This window comes from Hemitrygon akajei, chromosome 20, assembly GCF_048418815.1.
Source record: "Hemitrygon akajei chromosome 20, sHemAka1.3, whole genome shotgun sequence".
Classification (NCBI taxonomy): Eukaryota; Metazoa; Chordata; class Chondrichthyes; order Myliobatiformes; family Dasyatidae; genus Hemitrygon; species Hemitrygon akajei.
In genome coordinates, this window is record NC_133143.1 from 63,755,385 (window position 1) to 63,776,470 (window position 21,086).

Genomic DNA, 21,086 nt, shown 5'->3' on the forward strand with positions numbered 1-21,086 from the left:
CCATGAACACCACCTCACTACTTTCTTAAAAAATTTATTTTCTGTTCTTTGCACTACCTACTTTAACTTAACTGTTTAATATACATTCTTGAGTCCCGATGAAGGATCTCAGCCCGAAACATCGACTGTTTACTCTTTTCCATAGATGATACCTGGCCTGCTGAGTTCCTCCAGCATTTTGTGTGTATTACTCATATACATACTTACTGTAATACAGGTTTTTCCTCTATATTTATCATATTGCATTGTACAAATTGGATGACATGCCAGTGATATTAAACCTGATCTGATTCAAGAGGACCACAACCTTGTTGTAGGATTTGGAGGCCTACGTGCCTCAATGATCTGGAGAGCTATGCTGGCTGGAGTCAGGGTTTTATGCTTTGGCTCTTGGTAGAGTCACCCATTCCAAACCGGTCAAAGAGTAGAGGCCAGAATAAGAGTGGTCCACCAGACCACTAGGTTCAGGGGTATCAGCTCAGGGCCAACAACCCTGGTAAATCAAAATTGTTACAGAAATAGCAATGAAGAATCCTTCTGCATCTGAGCGCGGTGGTGTTCCTGAGTCTCCACCCAGGACTCACGTGAATGACAGGAGTGAAAAACGAAAGGAAGGTCCCGACATGACGAAGAAACCCTCGAACACGACCAGAGATGGAGGGCCTTCATCGCTGCACTAAACACCAGCAGCGTAAAAAGCATTGAGAAACTAAGTTGTCACAGGTACATTGAAACATCAAGACATACAGTGAAATCAGTCCTTTATGTCAAAGACCGACATCCAAGGGATATGCTGGGTGCAGCTCTGCAAATGTCGCCATGCTTCCAGTGCCAACGTAGCGTGTCCACAGCTCACCAGCCCTAACTTATATGACTTTGGAATGTGAGAGGAAACTGGAATTCCTGGAGGAAACTGCGTGGTCATGGGGAGGGGGTGGGGGGGGAACGTAGAAACTCCTTACAACAGAAAGATGTGACTATAACAGAAGTAATGTGCACCGTTCTATCAAGCAGCAAAGGATATCAACTTGTAGCTGTCAATTGGTCTGGCAGTGGGCATGGAGAAATCTTTGTGCATATCAGAACGTCAATGTTGTAAAGTCATACAGCAATACAGCCGCTTCAGCCCACAAAGTCCATGCTAACCATCACACTAATCCTATTTTAATTCTGATTTTAATATGCAGTACTGTGCAAAAGTTTTAGTCACATATGTATAGCTAGGGTACTATACTGGGTCCTGCACAGGACTGTACTTGTCAACATGGCACACAGAGTGAGTTTAGTAAATCTGGCTGGAGCAAAAGATGTTGGGAATGGTGAGGGTGAAGAGCTGTGGGAGGTGGCGGGGGAGGAGTGCTGGGGCGGGTAGGAGGGGTGGCATGGGTGCAAACACTCCCAGCACTGAGACATCAGGCAAAATCATTTGATTCCAAACAATTGGTTTATTGATCATAGAAGAATGTCTCTCTGGTCCTACTCCCTCCCCTCTCCCTTCTCCTTTTCCCAACCATGATTTCACTCACCCCTGCCCCCTTCCCACTCTCAGTCCACAACAAAGACCTGTATCAGAGTCAGGCTTATCATCACTCACATATTTCACAGTTCTTTTTTGCAGCAGTAGTACAGTGCAATACATAAAATTCCTACAGTACTGTGCAAAAGTCTTATGCACCCTAACTATAGACAGTACATACAATATATATACATACACACATATATCACTGTCATTTTCCCCATGGTATGGATGACTAAAATTAGAGGATACAGATTTAAAGTGAGAGGGCAAGAATTAAAGGGACAAAAGGACAACCTTTACACAGGATGGTGGATCTACGAGGGGGAAGCTTTTCACATAGAGGTGGCAGGTGTATGGAACCAGCTGCCAGGGGAAGTAGGAAAGATGGGTCCAAGTACCCAGAATCAGGTTTAATGTCACTGGCATCTGTCACAAGATCTGTTGTTTTGCAGCAGCAGTACAGTGCAATACCTTAAATTACAGTAAGAAATGTATACACACATACTGTATATACATACACAAACACATAGGTACATATACACACACACAATTAAATTAAATATATAGTGCAAAAACAATATTGAGGTAGTGTTCATGGGCTGATTGATTGTCTGTTCAGAAATCTGATGGCAGAAGGAAAGAAGCTGTTCCTAACAGGTACAGAGATAGTTAAAGAGTTTTAAAGGAAATACAGGCAAATGGGACGAGCTTGGGTAAACATCTGGGTTGTCATGCACAAGTTGGGCCGAAGGGCCTGTACCATTCTGTATCACTATGGCACCAACTCTACAACTCTAATGTAATACTCAGCGTTACAGAAGCACAGATTGTAAAGATTTCAATAAAATTGATGATTAATGTTAACGAACAAAAATCGACTCACACAGAAAGTCATTTTCTATGCCTTTTGTAATAACGTATCTCACAATGCACTAAATGATGCATTAAAATTACAGACTACTAAGACCACCATTTATGACCATCATAAATCTGCTTCTTGTACCCCATTGTGAAATAAGAGAACCAAAGAGAAAAAAAAATCATTATAACATTTCTAAAATATGTTTGCATGTTCTAAATTATTACTTTTGAATTTCATTTTAAAAGCAATAAATATCACAGACTTTGATTGTAAGAACATAGTCAAAACCAAGCAAATTTTGGGATGCAAAAATATTAGGATTACCCACCTCTCCTGTAGCATAGAAATCATTCTTCTGATATTCACTGAATATCTGAAAAAACTGGATAAGGGCACTGCAAGGAAAGAAAGGCTCCATTTTTATTTAGCTTATAGCTTGACACTGTACATAGCGAATCTTGCCCATAACATTTCATGAGCAAGCACAGACCCTTGATATGGTGGGAGAGCAATGAAATTCTGGTTCATATTCGAGACAGAATAGTTCACCATCAAGGGCATCTTCAAAAGGTGGTGCTTCAAAAAGGCAGTATCCATCATTAAGGACCCCCCACCACCTTGGACATGTTCTCTTCTCAATGCTACCACCAGGAAGGAGGTACAGGAGCCTGAAGACACACACTCAACATTTTAGGAACAGCTTCTTCCCTTCCAAACAGACAATGAATCCATGAACATTACCTCGCTATTTTTGCACTACTTATTTAACTTTTAAAATATATTCTGATCATAATTTATACTGTATTTTATTTATTGCACTGTACAAAACAGCAAATTTCGTAACAAAAGTCAGTGATAATAAACCTGATTCTGATTTGTGAAAATAGTTGCCAGCTAACAGAGGACAGCCATCCAATTTTTTTGTGCATACATAAAAAGTTTGTTTCTAACAATTATTACTAATATAACTTGCTGAAACAAAAACAGAGAACACTGGAAATACCCCGCATGCGGGTCAGGGTGCTTCTGTGGAAAGAGAAACAGGAGTAATATTGAAGGGCAAAACCCCAAATCAGATCTCCTCAACCTTAAATGTTAGCTCTGTTTTTCTTCCGATAGATGCTGCTCAACCTGCTGAGCATTTCCAGCAATTTTTGTTTTACTTTAGATCAGTGGTTTCCCACCCTTTTAATGCCATGGACCAATACCATTAAGCAGGGGTTTATCAACCACTGTGTTGGGAACCTCTTCTTTAGATGTCCAGTATCTGCAGTTTTTCTAAGCTTTCATTAACTTGTTAAAATTCCTACTAATATTTTATTTATTTAGAGATACAGAACAGTAACAGGCCTTTACATAAGAAATAGGAGCAGGAGTCGGCCATCTGGCCCGTCGAGCCTGCTCTGCCGTTCAATAAGATCATGGCTGATCTGGCCATGGACTCATCTCCATCTACCTGCCTTTTCCCCATAACCCTTAATTCCCCTACCATGCAAAAATCTATCCAATCTTGTCTTAAATATATTTACTGAGGCAGCCTCCACTGCTTCATTGGGCAGAGAATTCCACAGATTCACCACTCTCTGGGAAAAGCAGCTCCTCATCTCCATCCTAAATCTACTCCCACGAATCTTGAGGCTATGTCCCCTAGTCTCATCCAGAAGTGGAAACAACTTTCCTGCCTCTATCTTATCTATCCCTTTCATAATTTTATGTTTCTATAAGATCTCCTCTCATTCTTCTGAATTCCATTGAGTACAGTAGTCCAGTCCCAGGTGACTCAATCTCTCCTCATAGTCTAACCTCCCCCGCCCAATCTCTGGAATCAACCTGAACCTCCTCTGCACCGCCTCCAAAACCAGTATACCTTTCTCCAAGTAAGGAGACTAGAACTGCACACAGTACTCCAGATGCGGCCTCACCAGTACCCTGTCCAATTGCAGCATAACCTTCTAGCCCATGCAGCCCAGTTACACCCTTGTGACCAATTAACCTGCTAACCAGCGTCTTTAGAATGTGAGAGGAAACTGGAGCACCTGGAGGAAACAGGGAGATTGTACAAGCTCCTTACAGACTGTGGTGGAACCGAACCTAGGTTGCTGGCACTGTAATAGTTTTATGCTAATCATTATGCCTCTCAGCCACCCCCAGTTGTGTACTTAATCACAAAAGTCACAATATCAGTAGGAACATGCAGAATATGATAATTGTGTCCCTAGCATACAAAAAATATACCTTTTTCACCAATGAAAGCTGTGGAAGTTTTCACTTCAATCCACTTCATTGTAAAGGCTTTGTGTTGTGCTCCAAAAACATGGGTTAAGGTGTATCGGAACAAAACCACCAGAACCAATCTTTTGTTGGGGAGATCCTGTCCCCATTTTAAGAAGGTTTTTATGAATACGTAATTAATATTGGCTCCTTGTGCATATGTAATAAAGGCCTCATTCTGTCAGGCCTCTACGTATATGGATTTCAAACTAGGCTGAAGCAAGGAAATCAGATTTAATATCACTGTTTTGTCATGAGATTTGTTGTTTCATGACAGCAGTACAGTGCAATACAGACAGTAATAACAAAAATATATAAAGTACAATAAGAAACATTTAAAAAAATTAAATAGGCAGTACAAAAAGCAAAAACATTTTACATATATGTTGAAGTAGTGTACATGGATTCATTATCCATTCAGAAATCTGATGGGAGGGGAGGGGAAGCTGCTCCTAAACATTGATGTTTGTCTTCAGGCTCCTGTACCTCTTCAAGAAATCAGCTTCTTGTCCTAAGTATCAACTTCAACTAAGAGAAACGAGTATAGACTTGAAGGATGTGGAAAAAATGTTCAAGAAGGGAAGAAGGCAATTGGTTCACAAGTGAACTTCGATCAAATGAGCTGGACCCGACTGATTTTACAGGTAAACCAACTTCCATCAGACCTGGCATTGCTGAAAGAACAATTGAAAACATACTCAGAGAATAGACTAAATACACCCCGATTCAGTCGACATTTTGGGCCGAGAATATTCACCAAGACTGATGAAGGATCTTAGCTGGAAACGTCAACTATTTATTCCCCTTTATAGATACTGTCGTGACCAGCTGAGTTCCACTGGGATTTTGATTTCCAACATCTGCAGAACCACGTGTTGGCAATATGAAATAATATTCATTTGGTCTTGAGAACATAGCTAAATGCCCCAAATTCTTCCCAAGTGATATCAAATGTCCCTCTCCATAGATGTTGCCTGACCAGCTAAGTTCTTTCAGCATTTTCTATGTGTTACTAACATTTTTAGCATCTGAAGAATCTTGAGTTTATAAACCTTGATATAACTATGAAGAAATTTTGGAGCCAAAATTGATACCTCTCTAGCTGCATTAAGGGAACAGGGGGAAAAATCCTCTTGTTTGAAGAGTAAATACCTAAATCAATAGAAATGGCTAACCTGTACAGGTCCCTTCCAACGTCATCTTCATTCCGTGCATAACCATCTGTCTTGTCAGTAAAGCTGAAACCAGTGCCAACCTAGTTTCCAGGAAAAATGAAACATTATCTCCACATATACAATCACTGGCCACTTTATTACGTATACCTGCTCATTAATGCAAATATCTAATCAGCCAATCATGTGGCAGCAATTCAATGCATAAAAGCATGCAGACATGGTCAAGAGGTTCAGTTGTTGTTCAGACCAAACATCAAAATGCGGAAGAAATGTGATCTAAGTGACTTCGACTGTGGAATGATTGTTGGTGCCAGACAGGGTGGTTTGAGTATCTCAGGAACTGCTGTAAACACAAAGTACACTGCAGATGCTGTGGTCAAATCAAAATGTACAAACAAGCTGGATGAACTCAGCAGGTCAGGCGGCATCCTTTGAAATGAGCAGTCAACATGTTGGGCCGAGACCTTTTGTCAGGACTGAAGGAGGAGGGGGCAGGGGCCCTATAAAGAAGGTGGGAGGAGGGTGGAAGGTGCCAGGTGAAAAACCAATCAGAGGAAAGATCAAGGGGTGGGGGAGGGGATAGGCAGGAGAGGTGAAGAAGGAATGAAAGGGGAAAGCACTGTGGGTAGTAGAAGAAGGCAGAATCATGAGAGAGGTGATAGGCAGCTAGAAGAGGAGGCAGAGTGAAAGTGGGATGGGGAAGGGAGAGGGAGGGAATTACCAGAAATTGGAGAATTCGATGTTCATACCAAGGGGCTGGAGGCTACCCAGATGGTATATGAGGTGTTGCTCCTCCAACCTGAGTTTGGCCTTATCATGGCAGTAGAGGAAGCCATGTGTGGACATATCCGAATGGGAATGCGAAGCAGAATTGAAGTGGGTGGCAACCGGGAGATCCTGTCTGTTGTGGCGGACGGAGCGGAGGTGCTCGACAAAGTGGTCCCCCAATCTGCATTGGGTCTTGCCGATGTAAAGGAGGCCGCACCGGGAGCACCGGATGCAATAGATGACCCCAACAGACTCACAAGTGAAGTGTTGCCTCACCTGGAAGGACTGTTTGGGGCACTGAATGGTGGTAAGAGAGGAGGTGTAGGGACAGGTGTAACACTTACGCTTGCAGGGATAAGTACCAGGTGGGAGATCTGTGAGGAGGGACGTGTGGACCAGGCAGTCGCGGAGGGAACAATCCCTGCGAAAAGCAGAGAGGGGTAGGGAGGGAAAGATGTGCTTAGTGGTGGGGTCCTGTTGAAGGTGGCAGAAGTTGCGGAGGATAATATGCTGGATCCGGAGGCTGGTGGGGTGGTAGGTGAGGACAAGGGGAACACGGTCCCTGTTGTGGTGACAGGAGGATGGGGTGAGGGCCGAAGTGCAGGAAATGGAGGAGATGCGGGTGAGGGCATCTTACACACACACACACACACACACACACACACACACACACACACACACACACACACACACACACACACACACACACACACACACACACACACACACACACACACACACACACACACACACACACACACACACACACACACACACACACAATACATTGCGTGGGATGGTGGTAGAGGCAGATAGAGACTTTTAACAGGCATTTAGATAGCCCCATTAATGTAAGGAAAATGGAAGGATAATGACATTGTGTGGGCAGAAGGGATTAGTTTAGTTGGCCATTTGATTACTAATTTAATTGGTCCTGCAAAACATTGTGGGCCTGTTCCTGTGCTATACTGTTCCATGTTCAAAGGACATTGAAACATTGATCCATTTTGCATCAATGACAACAAGCGTGCACATGTTTCAGGCAGCACCACTGCATGCCCACAATTTACTGTCACTAACCCTACATCTTTCTGGAACATGGGGAGAAACTCAGCAGACCTAGCAGCATCTATAGACAGGAATGAGGGGTTGATGTTTCAGGGAGGGGTGGTGGAAGAAGTGAGGAGATGTGAGAGGATAGGTAGAAGAGGCAAAAGGTCTGAAGAAGAACAAATCTGATAGGAAAGAAGAGTGGACCATGGGAAATAGGGAAGGAGGAAGGACACCAGGAGGAGGTGATGGGCAGGTGAGGAGAAAGGGTAAGAGAGGAGTCAGAATGAGGATCAGAAAAAGAGAAGGAAGCGGGGCACGACTCGTATTAGAAAGAAAAGCTGGTGGAACAATTGGTACTATTCTTTGGTGGCATCTGTATACAGGTGTTTCCCCCCCCCCCCTTTTACAAAGGTAGAGCGTTCCTGTGAAACCTTTCTTAATCCGAAATGGCATAAAGCGAAGGGAAAAATATTCATAAAAGCAAAAATCCTCTTGGTAATGTGAAAGCAGGTTACTAATGTAGGTCTTTTGTAAAAGCGAAGCGGCATAAAGCGAACATTCGTAAAGCGGGGGACACCTGTACTAACCTCAGCATCCTTCTTAAATTATCTGAACATAGAAATCTACACCACATTACAGGCCCTTCGGCCAACAATGTTGTGCCAACCATGTAACCTACTCTAGAAACTGGCCTAGAATTACCTTACCGCATAGCCCTCTATTTATGTAAACTCCACGTACCTATCTAGGAATTTCTTAAATGACTTTATTGCATGCACCTCCACCACTGTCTCTGGCAGTGCATTCCACATACCCACCACTCTGTGTGAAAAACTTACCCCTGATATCCCCTCTGTACCTTCTTCCAAGCACCTTAAAACTATGTCCCCTCGTGTTAGCCATTTTAGCCCTGGGAAAAGGTCTCTGTCTATCCACACAATCAATGCACCTCTATCAGGTCACCTCTCATCCTCTGTCGCTCCAAGGAGAAAAGGCCAAGTTTAATCAACCTATTCTCATAAGGCACGCTCTCCATTCTGGGCCACATCTTTGCAACTCTCCTCTACACTCTCTCTATAGTATCCACATCCTTCCTGTAGTGAGGTGACCAGAAATGAACACAGTACTCCAAGTGGGGTCTGACCAAGCTCTTATGTAGCTGGAACAGCTGCCTTCTTTCTCATTTTGTTTTGGGCACATAAATAGTAGCAAGTCACAACCTAACTAAAAATGACCTCATTTTTGTCTTGGCAAAAAAAAAAGTTTTATACAAAAATAAGAAACAAGTACACAAACAAGCATCAAAATTGGGTCTACATTATGACAGCTTTCTGATATAGTAACCCTCAAGCAACGGAGGAAGATGAAGAAAATGAACCTAAGTCAGAGGAAAACATCTGTAAAACTACTAGGTTACTGCAAATAGATTAAATCAGCACTTAAGTACAACTTCACTTTTGATCCAATTATAGCTAGTCTTCTGATTTACTGTTATATTAACACATTTGAAAGGTTTGTTATTTGGCTTTGACAAGAACAACCACCATTTCAAAATTTAAGTGCTTCAATTAAAAAAAAAGATCCACAGTGTAAGTGTAGATGTTCAATTTGAATTGTGGAGCCCACAGTCCTTGGCAGAAGCATCTTTGTTCAGATATCTTTTTATTTAGTTTATCTGGAGGTAGATAGGTATAAACCTGCTAAATAACATGTTTGGGCAGATGGGGCTAGTCAGCCAAGGTTGACAGCTCATCTAGAAGGAAAGCCTTGATCTCAAGCCTCCGCTGCCTTGCAGCTACACCCACTCATGAGGAAGACTTCGGGAGTACACTCCCAGGAAAAAAAATGCAGAGCTGGAGTCCCTAAGACAGTTCAATGTTGACTAGCAACTCCAGTGACGCTGCTGCTGTCAAACTGTGTAAGTCCCCTGCCGTTCCTTTGGATTCATCAGATGCGTGGAGAGGGGGAGCTTGCTACATGGGTAACAGCTTGCTCTCCATACAGCATTGTACTGTCCTGGCTCGCTTATCTAGATAGTTAGGTCGCAACATCCATGGCTGAACGTGACAAACGGAGGCCTTCGAAATAACATGTTATATAAACCATACACAAAATGTCGGAGGAACTCAGCAGGCCAGGCAGCATCAATAGAGAGGAATAAATAGTCAACATTTCAGATCTAGATCCTTCATCGGGACTGAAAAGAAAGGGGGAAGAAGCCAGAATAAGGTGGTGGGGAGGGGGGAAAAGGGGAAGAAGTACATTCCAGAAGGTGATAGGCAGAGAAGGTGGGTAGATGAGACAGGGGATGAAGTAAGAAGCTGGGATGTGATAGGAGGAAATGGTAAAGGGCTGAAGGATAAAGACTGTGTTAGGAAACGGGAGTGATAGGACCTATCACTTGCCTGCTTGTACTTCTACCCCTCCCCCCCACTTTCTTATTCTGGCTTCTTCCCTCCTTCCTTTCCAATCCCGATGAAGAGTCTCAGCCAGAAATGTTCAATGTTTATTTCTCTCCATAGATGCTGCCTGACCTGCTGAGTTCCTCCAGCATTTTGTGTGTATTACTCTGGATTTCCAGCATCTGCAGAAGTTCTTATGTTTATAACCATAGATGTGATTGATGGTCCCATTTAATATTTTTATTGTTTAATCAGAACCAATGTATGCACAGTAGGTGCCACCTCCACCTACTTTTAGTTGTAATTTGCAACTTTCTCTTTAACTCTAGAGAAAATAATTCTCCATTTCTCTCAGTTATTCTGATCTCCTGCACATTAGTTGATTCAGAAGAAGCCAAAATGGGGCAAAAGAAGCCTATTGAGTCAAAACTGCATTATCTAAAGTTATTAATTATTAGAAACATTTATAATCCTAAAATGTACATCTTGGTAGTGAAAAGGCTAAATTTTAATTCCTGGATCCTTGATTTGCTGGCTTGCATTTGTAATGCCCTGGTTAAGATTTTACTGGTAACGTGCAGGATAGTTAATTTAACGGCTTTCTGTGGGAGCCAGGTGCTCTGCTGCTGCTGTTTGGGTCACTGTTAAAGATAAGGGGTTGTGATGTTCAGCGTAGGAATGTCAAGTCAGCCAATTAGGATGGTGAAATTGGGAGAAGGTTCTAGAGAAAGCTGGGCAGAGATGTTTCGTGGGGCGGGGGGGGGAGTGGTGTTGAGTTCTTTTCGTCATGAGATGGAGAGAGAAGCTCAAGAAAACTGGCTGTAAGATGCGATCCAACTGGAATGCACAATCCGATAGACTCCAAGATTAGTAATTAAACCGGTGACCAGTGTTGGCACTTTGTGTAGAACAGTCACATCCAGCTTTTGGAAGATCTGAGCTCAGCCTTGTGCACGTTTGACTGTTTTAATTATAATGGGCCCTTTTGTTTTTTTTTCCTTTCTTCTTTAATAATGGTTTGGGTAAGTTGACATTCATAAATATACTTTCTTTATAATTGTATGCAGTGTACGATCTGTTATTTATTGCCGATGGCTAATTGCAGGGGAGCTGTGTTTACACATTATTCACACAGATCGGGGTTTGGGTGGTCGAGACATCCTAACTTCCCAGTTTTGGTGGGACCCAGATGTACAGAATTTGGACAGGTGGATTTCACGCCGCTGACTCCAGTGGCTGTTTGCAAGGGGCTAATGAGTCGCTTCTCCAGAGACACCCAGTAAAAAGGGATCTCACACACTTTCCACTCGACAAGGATGAAATCCTTCATCAGTAATTTGCAACACTTCATCTTATTTTAAAGAAGGCTACAATATCTGGTGTCATTTGTGCCTTCATTACATCCATCATTAGGATCCCCCACCACCCAGGTCATGCTCTCTTCTCACTGCTGCCATCAGGAAGGTGGAACAGGAACCTGAAGACTACCAGGTTGAGGAACAGTTATTATCTCTCAACCATCAGGCTCTTGAACCAAAGGGGATAACTTCACTTGCCGCATCACTGAACAGTTCCCACAACCTATGGACTCAATGTCAAGGACTTTTCATCTATGTATTTATTTATTTATTCTTTTTATATTTGCACAGTTTGTAGTCTTTTGCACATTGGTCATTGCCCATCTTGTTGGGTGCGGTCTTGTGTTTTTTTCTGCATTTACTGTGAATGGCCACAAGAAAACAAATCTCAGGGTGGTAGATGGTGACATAAATGTACTTTGATAACAAAATTTACATTGAACTTTGAGCATTTGGACTTTGGAGTGATCTGCAAACTTGGATCTATGCTTCATTCACTAGTGAAACCATAATATTTAATGCCATTTTGTAAATGTCACTGATAAAACCAAATTTATGGTATTTATTCTATCTATTCCAATACAAATACTTTTAAGGAACTAAGTAATGTGAATAGTTTCATCTATGACATTATCAGAGTAGAGGCTAGTATGGTGCTATTATAGCTCATGGCGTCGAAGTTTGGAGTTTAAATCCAATCTGTAATGAGTCTGTACGTCATCCCCTATAGAATGCATGGGTTTTCTCCGGGTGTTCCTGTTTCCTCCCACAGTCCAAAGACATACCAGTCAGGTAGGTTAATTGGTCATTGGAAATTGTCCTGTAATTATGCTAGGGTTAATTCGGTGGGTTTCCTGGGTGGCATGGCTCGAAGGGCCAGAAGGACCTATTCTGCACTGTATCTTAAAAGATAAATAAAGAAAAGTGGATACTGAGTGCCATACTGGAAATTGAAAACAGGATTTCATCATCAATCAAGAAAACTTCCAAAAAAGAGTAAGAACAGGACTTGCTTTTCATCAGAACTTTACTTTTGGGAGCTCTTGATACACTCTCAGAAAACCCCTTCTTGGACATGTATTTCTGAATCCTAATGATTAAGTTTATTTATTGATTGGGATGCAGTGCACAATAGGCCCTTCTGCCCTTCAAGCCATGCAGCCCAGCAACTCCCGATTTAACCCTAGCCTAATATTTGGACTGTGGGAGGAAACCGCAGCACCCAGAGGAAATCCACATGGTCACGGGCATAACATACGAACTCCTTACAGACAGCAGCAGGATTTGAACCCAGGTCGCTGATACTGTGCTACTATGCCACTATGCTACCATGCCACATACAACTTCTGCAAATAAAGACGCATAGCAATTCAAAAACTTACGGGGTTGTCGATGTATAGCATTGAATACTTGGATGTCCACGAGAACCTCCGAGCTTCCACTAGATTTGAACAGAATACACAAATAATAAAATCAACATTTGAATATTCACAGTTTGGTAGTTTTTTGACGAGTAAGGGCATGAAAGGTTATGGGGAGAAGGCAGAAGAGTGGGGTTGGGAGGATGATAAATGATTGAATGTCTGAGCACAGTCGGTGGATCCAATGGCCTAATTCTGCTCCTGTGTTTTTTGGTAAAGGTTACTCTTCCATGTCAACATTTTCTGACTGTCAACAGATTTGCTTGAACTTTAGTCTATATAAAATTTAGGCAAAATTTTTTGAGGGAACCCATTTATACACTGGGTGATGTGTTATTTTGTCTGGAGTCGGGCCTTGACGATATCCGGTCCATGGAAAGGAAGCAGTCAGCACAAAACAATAGTTCACTGAAGCTCAAGAACAGTATTTCTAAGGCAGTGAGAATTACCGTAACTTCAGTGAACTGAGCCATGTATTCAAATGTAAAGCTAATTTTTCCCATACATAATCACAAACATGTCCCAGTCCCTGACACTGTTCTAGAATATAAAGTTCCTATTCAGCAACTTATATTTAGGGAATTGGCTACTATTTATATTATTTTTTTTATTGAGATACAGCACAGAATAGACCCTCCGGCACTTCGAGCTACACTGCTTAACAACCCCCAGTTGTACCCTAGCCTAATCGCAGGACAATTTGCAGTGACCCGTTAACCTACCAACCTGCAGTTCTTTGGACTGAGTGAGGAAACCAGAGCACCTGGAGGAACCCACGTGGTCATGGGGATAATGTACAAAAACTCCTTACAGACACCGGCAAAAATTGAACCCTGTTTCCTGCGATGTAAAGCACTGTACTGACCACAATGCTACTGTGCCAAGTGAATGGTTTTCTGTAGCTTGCAGACTGAAATGTTTATACACAAGGCAATTTTATATAGTTACATAGAAAGTTAATAAATACAGAAGGATTTGCAACTGTACACAGAATGTGAAAACACATGTTCACAGTATTATTTATACTTATATAAATAATATATTATTTGCATGATTTGTCTTTTGCACATTGGTTATTTTTTCAGACTTTGTTATTTACAGTTTTTCATAAATTCTATTGTATTTATTTATATTCATGCCATGCCTGCAAGAAAATGAATCTCAGGGTGGTATTTGGTGACATGTACATATTTTGATAATAATTTTTATTTTAACTTGGATCAGTTCTGGGGGAAAAAAGATCAAGGGACAAACATCAATTTTATTCACCATATGTATTTGGAATTTGCTGTGGTGTGTTGGCATGACATGCAACAACAAAAAAATTCAACAATTCTAAAGAATAAAGAACTATATGAAAATAAGTAGAGGTCAAAGTACGGATATGGAATAATAACAACAAACAAAATCAAACACCTGTTTTTTCAGTTTAGCTGAAATTACTTCACATCAGTAGACATTAAATGAGAATATGTAATGAACATTGATCTGATACACTTCTGAAGTAAAAATATTATAAATTACAGTGTATTTTGGTGGAGGAGGTCTCTAAAGGCAGACATTATGATCTCTCACAGAAAGGAATTATAAATATTTCCTCCCTGAACCACAGTATACCTAAAAATACATAGTATATGTTAGAGTATATTCTGGAGATATGCAATTAGCAAATATTAATTTCAACAGCAACCAGTCTTCATATCTGAAAATGGATTGTAGGTTGAGTTCAAAATCCAGCTCAGAACAATAGAGTTTTTGAAACTACATTTTAGAATAAATTGGAGACCAGGAAACACCAAATTGACTGAGATATCTGTATATGCATTAATGTAATTAACAGTCGATTGACCCAAGACTCCACATAGACATGAATACAACTTGGCGACAATTATAATTAACACTTACTCTGGGTGTGTCGATAGGAAAATCTAGGTATTTGAAAAGTTACAGGCAATTCAAAAGAAGCATTATAGCTATAGAAATTGTCCAGTTACCTTTGATCAGTAACATAAAAATGTGCTGTAATGTTGGGTCTCTCTCTCCCTCTCCCCCCTTCCTCCAAACACTGTCAACTTGTGCGTGTCCCGAATAAAGACTTTTATACTACCAACTTTGTCTCTCTGGTGACTTTGCTCACAGTCATGACAATATGGTAGCTGCCCCTCCTATATATTTGAGCTTAACATTTTTTATTAAAAACAATTTAGAATAACCTGAAGTATCAACCAGTGAGTTTCAGTGGAAGCATTTGTGGGCAAGAGAAAAAATGTTCCAAAGGAAACATTTTAAAACAGCTTAATTATTCTGCACATTCATTCAGCATGTTAACATCATAAGAGCAAAGTTGAACTTACAGGTCTCATTTTTAGTCACAACATAAGGCCCATGTTCAACGAAAAGGCCAAACATTGAGGAACCTCCAGGGCCTCCTTGAAGCCACAGCAACACAGGGGCATGTTCAGGTCTTGTCTGAAAAGTCACACACAAGTAATCATTATAAAAATACAAAATTGATAAATGGCATTGCTCTGGATTCTCCAGTGCATGAGTGTAAACCAGAATGAAATCTGGATCCGATGCAGCATTAAAAACACGCAATGTTGGATTGTCTATATAATTGTTATTTTATTTGTAGTTTAACTTTCTTACGTTTGTTTGTATTTTTATATAACCACCTATATACACATAGTTGATCAGTAAGTTTTTCCAGTTGAAAAACAGAGAAAGTGTTCTACCAGAAAAGTTTTCCCTTTGTCTGCCTCTCTCTTCTTTCTTGTTCTCTCTCACCATGCTTCTTCCTTTCTATTATTTCCGCTTGATAAAATGATCGTAAGTTCTCCCTCTTTGGCATTCACCCCTACTGGGGCCTAGGCCAATGATGGCAGCTTGGCAGAGTCCTCTATCCTGGGCCAGTCCTGCAAACTGTATCCAGGTGTAGACCATCTTCAAAGATCCTCTCTCCTAGGAAGGAGGTCCTTAAAGCTTCTGCTGGAATTTCTATAGCTCGGTGTTTTTACGGGATGGGTTTGCTAGCATAATGTGATTGCAGTGCCAGCACCCCAGGCTCTATTCCGCTGCTGTCTGTACGGCATTCGCGTACTCTTCCCAATACCACACGGGTATTCTGTGTGCTGGAGCCGTGAATCAGTTTCCTATCTGCATTGAATTTGTGTTACATATTTATTATCATGGCAAACATTTTGTCCATGGCAACAGATGAGAGAACCTCGTTTAGCCCAATGGATGGTTTTCTTGTGACAAGCACAAAAACAGACCGGGCACTATGACCCAGGGAGAGAACCCACTCAGTCACATATAGAAAGGGGAGGCGATTATTACACACTCTGGTTATAGTCAGGGAGACCCACAAACGATTAACTGTTTAACCCCAAGCTGAAAATGGAACAATAAGTGAACCTGAACATCCACCATAATCCCACAACAGCATTTTAAAAACAAGAATAATAAATAGTGCTGGCCACTAGGAATGCTGGGGTAGGCCGTCAACCTCCCCCTCCCCCCATGCACTCCAGAGCGCCACGATGTTTATTATGGTAGCTAGCCAGATGGGTGGGGGCATGGTAAAAGCAAAGGGTTTAGCTGCATATTTATGCTTTCTCTTAGTTAATTTAAAGCTGGGGACCATCGGGTATGATATCTTTTGTTGACCACTTAATTACATTTGAAATCTCTACATCACTTAAGTCCACTTAACATCACTAGGTTTAGTTTCATTGCTTTAAGATTGCTAATAAAGGACCAAATACATTTCTTTGATGTTTCGGAACTGTTTATTGGATTGATCGGAAGACACGTCATACTAGGTAACTTCCCATGTGGTCACCAGCAGTGGCTTTGGTTTGATATAGAGTTTCCTCCCATTTTCCGAAAAGACAGGTGGGTTAGGGTTAATAAGATACAGGCATGCTCTGTTGGCACTGGAAACATGGTGCAACTTGTGGGCTGCCCCCAGCACAATCCTCGGACTGTGCAGGTTGTTGCCACAAGTGACATATTTCACTCACAAAATGCTGGTGGAACGCAGCAGGCCAGGCAGCATCTATAGGGAGAAGCACAGTCGACGTTTCGGGCCGAGACCCTTCGTCAGTTCAGTGACTTGAGACCTGACAAAGGGTCTCAGCCCAAAACGTTGACAGTGCTTCTTCCTATAGATGCTGCCTGGCCTGCTGCGTTCCACCAGCATTTTGTGTGTGTTGCTTGAATTTCCAGCATCTGCAGATTTCCTCATGTTTGCTTGACACATTTCACTGTAAGTTTTGATGCACATGTGGCAACTAAAATGAATCTTTTTAGAAGAGCCAAGCCGTTTACAGATTCTACTGTTATGAGTGATGAACAGACCTGATGGAAATGGGGTGCAGAGTTAACCATCCCCCCCCCCCCCAAGAACTATGAACTATTGTTGTTGCTATGCTGCTCATGAGGGAGAGAGAGAGAGGGAGAGAGAGAGAGAGAGAGAGATGAAACACAGGCAAGAACAACTGCTACAGATAAGAGGGGGAGACTGTTGATTTACTGTATTTTGACTCTTCCTGGATTATTTACCTTCCACTACAAGGACTTTACTTTGCTCGTTACCATTCCTCAGGAGACAGCAGGAGTGGCCTGATTTGATGGACACAGTCATTCAGAGTTGATGGATAGCTGAGACCCCGTGAGTGGGGATAAAAGACAGGTCTGGAGAGACACCCTTCAGACACACCAGTGGACACTGACTGAGTGTTGGGAACCCACAGAAAAGTGGGGGCTTCGGAGACCGAACCAGGAGATCGGTCAGTAAAGCTCACAGTGTTACAGCAGGGCCGGTGGGGATTTGTGTGTGTGTCCACTCATGCCAGAGTGACGAGTCCACCACAGAAGAATGGTCTAGCTGAAAACCAGAGGGGTCATAACTGAATGGCCACAACGACACGACGGATTAAGAAAGCCACAAAAGGTTTGCCTGCCGCAGCTGTTGCATCTCGCTCTCTCTCTCTCTCTCTCTCCAACGATTTCAACACATCAACCATAACCACCTCAGCATTTATGAACTGAACTCTATACTTTCCTATGACAATTCATTTACCCCTAGACATCGATAGAGCTTGTTTATTATTGATTATTATTATTCCTACACTTTTAGGTTTATTAATGCTAACTTGTTTTATATGTATATTTGCATTTTTGATACTGTATTGTGTAGTTTACTAATAAACACCTTTAGTTTGGTACCACCAGACCCCAACGGATTCCTCCTTCTCTGCTGGTCAGACACCCAGTTACGGGGTACGTAACACTACCCTCGCATAGCTGCTGTTTGTCCAGCAGCATCGTCTGCACAGTGAGAAGACAGAAAAAAAATGCCAATTTAAGAACTCGTCTGAAAATTGAGAAAGGATAAGGAGAATGGGTAGGAAAGAAAGCAAACAGGACAGTGGGGGTTGAGGTGACAATTGAAACTTGAGCCTGGCGTTCCGGCTCCTGTCATCAGCTGGTCTGGGACTCAATGCCAAAGCCGGCACAGCCTCAGAATAGAGGGACACCAATTTGAGAAGGACTTTCTTTAGCCTAAGGGTGCTGAATCTGTGAAATTCGTTGCCACAGGAAGATGTGGAGGCGAAGTCTCTGGGTACACTTAAGCCAGAGATCGACAGATTCTTGAAAATGGATCCGCCACGATGCAGTGACACAGGAGACTCGGTAGGCAAATGGTGAATTTCTGCTCCTATATCTTACGGTATTATGGTCAAAGATTGGAGCCCAAAGGTCAATCTGGAGACGGGAATTTGGGGTCCAATCGTCAGAGCCTGGAGACTTAAGACTGGAAGTTGGAGGCCTGTCTGTGGGTGTGAGGAGGGAAAGGGGCTTGTTTTGTCGCTGCTTGTGTTCTGCCAAGCACGGTGGGCATGCTATGCCAGTGCCAGAGTGCATGGCAACCCTCGCAGACTGGTGCCAGCACACCTGTGTGTGTTGGTTGTTAATGCAAAAAGACACATTTCACTGCATGCTTTCATGTAACTGTGATAAATAAATCCAAATCGCTCAGTTCTCTGCTTATCCTTCGTGCTTCACCATAAATCACAAACCACCCCCTCGTCCCTTCCTATTATCCACCCCTTCCCCTGCAGCCGAGGAAAAAGAACCAGCAGAGACACAAAGTAAAGATAAATATTGAAGAGATACGGGACTGTGGGACAAAGGATGAAACTGCCTGGCCCTACTCATCCAGAAAATTCATCAGAACAACAGTAAAAGTTGTAGAATCAGATTTAATATCACTGAGATACATCGTGAAATTTGTTGTTCTGCGGCAGCAGTACATTGCAATGCATTAAAAACTATATTACAGTAACAAACGAGAAAAATCTGCAGATGCTGGAAATCCAAGCAACACACACACAAAAGTGCTGGAGGAACTCAGCAGGTCAGGCAGCGTCTATAGGAAAGAGTACAGCTGACATTTCGGACCAAGAGCCTTCAGCAGGACTGGAGAAAAATAGATGAGAAGTAGAGCTAAAAGGTGAGGGGAGGGGGGTGAAGGGGAGGGATGAAACAAGGTGAAATTGGGAGGAGGGGTGAGTAAAGAGTTGGAAAGCTGATGGTGAAAGACACGGAGCTGGAAAGGGGGAAATCTAATAGAAGACAAAAGGCCATGGAAGAAGGAAAAAGGGGGAAGAAGAAGCACCAGAGGGAGGTGATGAGCAGGCATAAGGTGAGAGAGGGAAAAGGGGATGGGGAATGGTGAAGGGGAGGAGAGGGGCATTACTGGAAGTTCAATAAATCAGCGTTAATGCCGTCAGGTTGGAGACTACCCAGATGGAATACAAGGTGTTGTTCCTCCAACCTGAGTGTGGCCACATGGCAACAGTAGGGAAGGCCATGGATGGACATATCGGAATGGGAATGGGTAGTGGAATTAAAATAGGTGGCCACTGAGAGATCCTACTTTTGCTTGGCAAAGCGATCTTCCAATCTACATCGGGTCTCACTGATACACAGGTGGCCACACTGGGAGCACTGGATACAGTACAAGACCCCAACAGACTCACAGGTGAAGTGTCGCCTCACCTGGAAGGACTGAATGGTAGTGAGGGAGGAGGTGTAACACTTGTTCCACTTGCTAGGAGGAGATCAGTGAGGTAGTGTCCATTATCTGCCAGAAATCCGATCAGAGGGGATGCTGTTCCCAAAACATTTGAGTGTGTGTTTTCATCTCCTTTACCTCCTCCTAGTTTTCATTTCCCTTACCTATAAGCTCGTAATCAAGTTATTTCAACCAAGACCAGCTGTCACACAGGTTTCAATCCGGTCGGGTTTAAATTTCCTGTGCGCTAATGCTGGTGTGGTTTCCGTTTCTGCTGATCTTTGCTCTGCCCCGTCAGTACTGCTCAGCTCCACAGCGCCACCTGTCTGAGCTTTTCTGAAGAGCGTGCTTCCCCTCACAATTTCCTTTGTCGTCACTTTTATTGTCATTTCAACCACAACTGCTGACACAGTACACAGTAAAAACGAAACAATGTTCCTCCAGGACCATGGTGCTAAATGAAACAACACAAAACTACACTAGACTGTGTGAAACAACACAAAACTACATTAGACTACATTAAAACAACACACACAAAATGCTGGTGGAACACAGCAGGCCAGGCAGCATCTATAGGGAGAAGCGATGTCAACGTTTCGGGCTGAGACCCTTCGTCAGGACCCTTCATTCCACCAGCATTTTGTGTGTTGTTGTTGTTTGAATTTCTAGCATCTGCAGATTTCCTCGTGTTTGCTCATTAGACTACATTAGATTAGAATTAGACTCATTCGTAAGGCCAGTGATGTTGTGGGGGTGGAACTGGACTCTCTGACGGTGGTGTCTGAAAAGAGGATGCTGTCCAAGTTGGTTGCCATCTTGGACAATGACTCTCATCCACTCCATAACGTACTGGTTAGGCACAGGAGTACATTCAGCCAGAGACTCATTCCACCGAGATGTAACATTGAGCGTCATAGGAAGTCATTCCTGCCTGTGGCCATCAAACTTTACAACTCCTCCCTCGGAGTGTCAGACACCCTGAGCCAATAGGTTGGTCCTGGACTTATTTCCACTGGGCATGATTAACTTACTATTATTTAATTATTTATGGTTTATATTGCTATATTTCTTCACTATTCTTGGTTGGTGCGGCTGTAACGAAACCCAATTTCCCTCGGGATCAATAAATTATGACTGTCTGTCTGGCTACAGACCTACACGGGACTACATAAA

General features: G+C 42.5%; 1 protein-coding gene across 3 annotated transcripts in view; it reads right to left on the minus strand.

Moving 5' to 3' along the window:
* Positions 1 to 21,086, minus strand: part of cpvl (carboxypeptidase vitellogenic like) — a 70,531-nt gene that overhangs the window by 36,525 nt on the left and 12,920 nt on the right. For all 3 annotated transcript variants that reach the window (XM_073024479.1, XM_073024480.1, XM_073024478.1), the window contains exons 4-7: positions 15,184 to 15,298; positions 12,791 to 12,849; positions 5,828 to 5,907; positions 2,710 to 2,776 (exon numbers count right to left, since the gene is read on the minus strand). In XM_073024479.1, the coding sequence (XP_072880580.1) occupies positions 2,710 to 2,776; positions 5,828 to 5,907; positions 12,791 to 12,849; positions 15,184 to 15,298 (321 nt within the window). The remainder of the gene's footprint in view (positions 1 to 2,709; positions 2,777 to 5,827; positions 5,908 to 12,790; positions 12,850 to 15,183; positions 15,299 to 21,086) is intronic.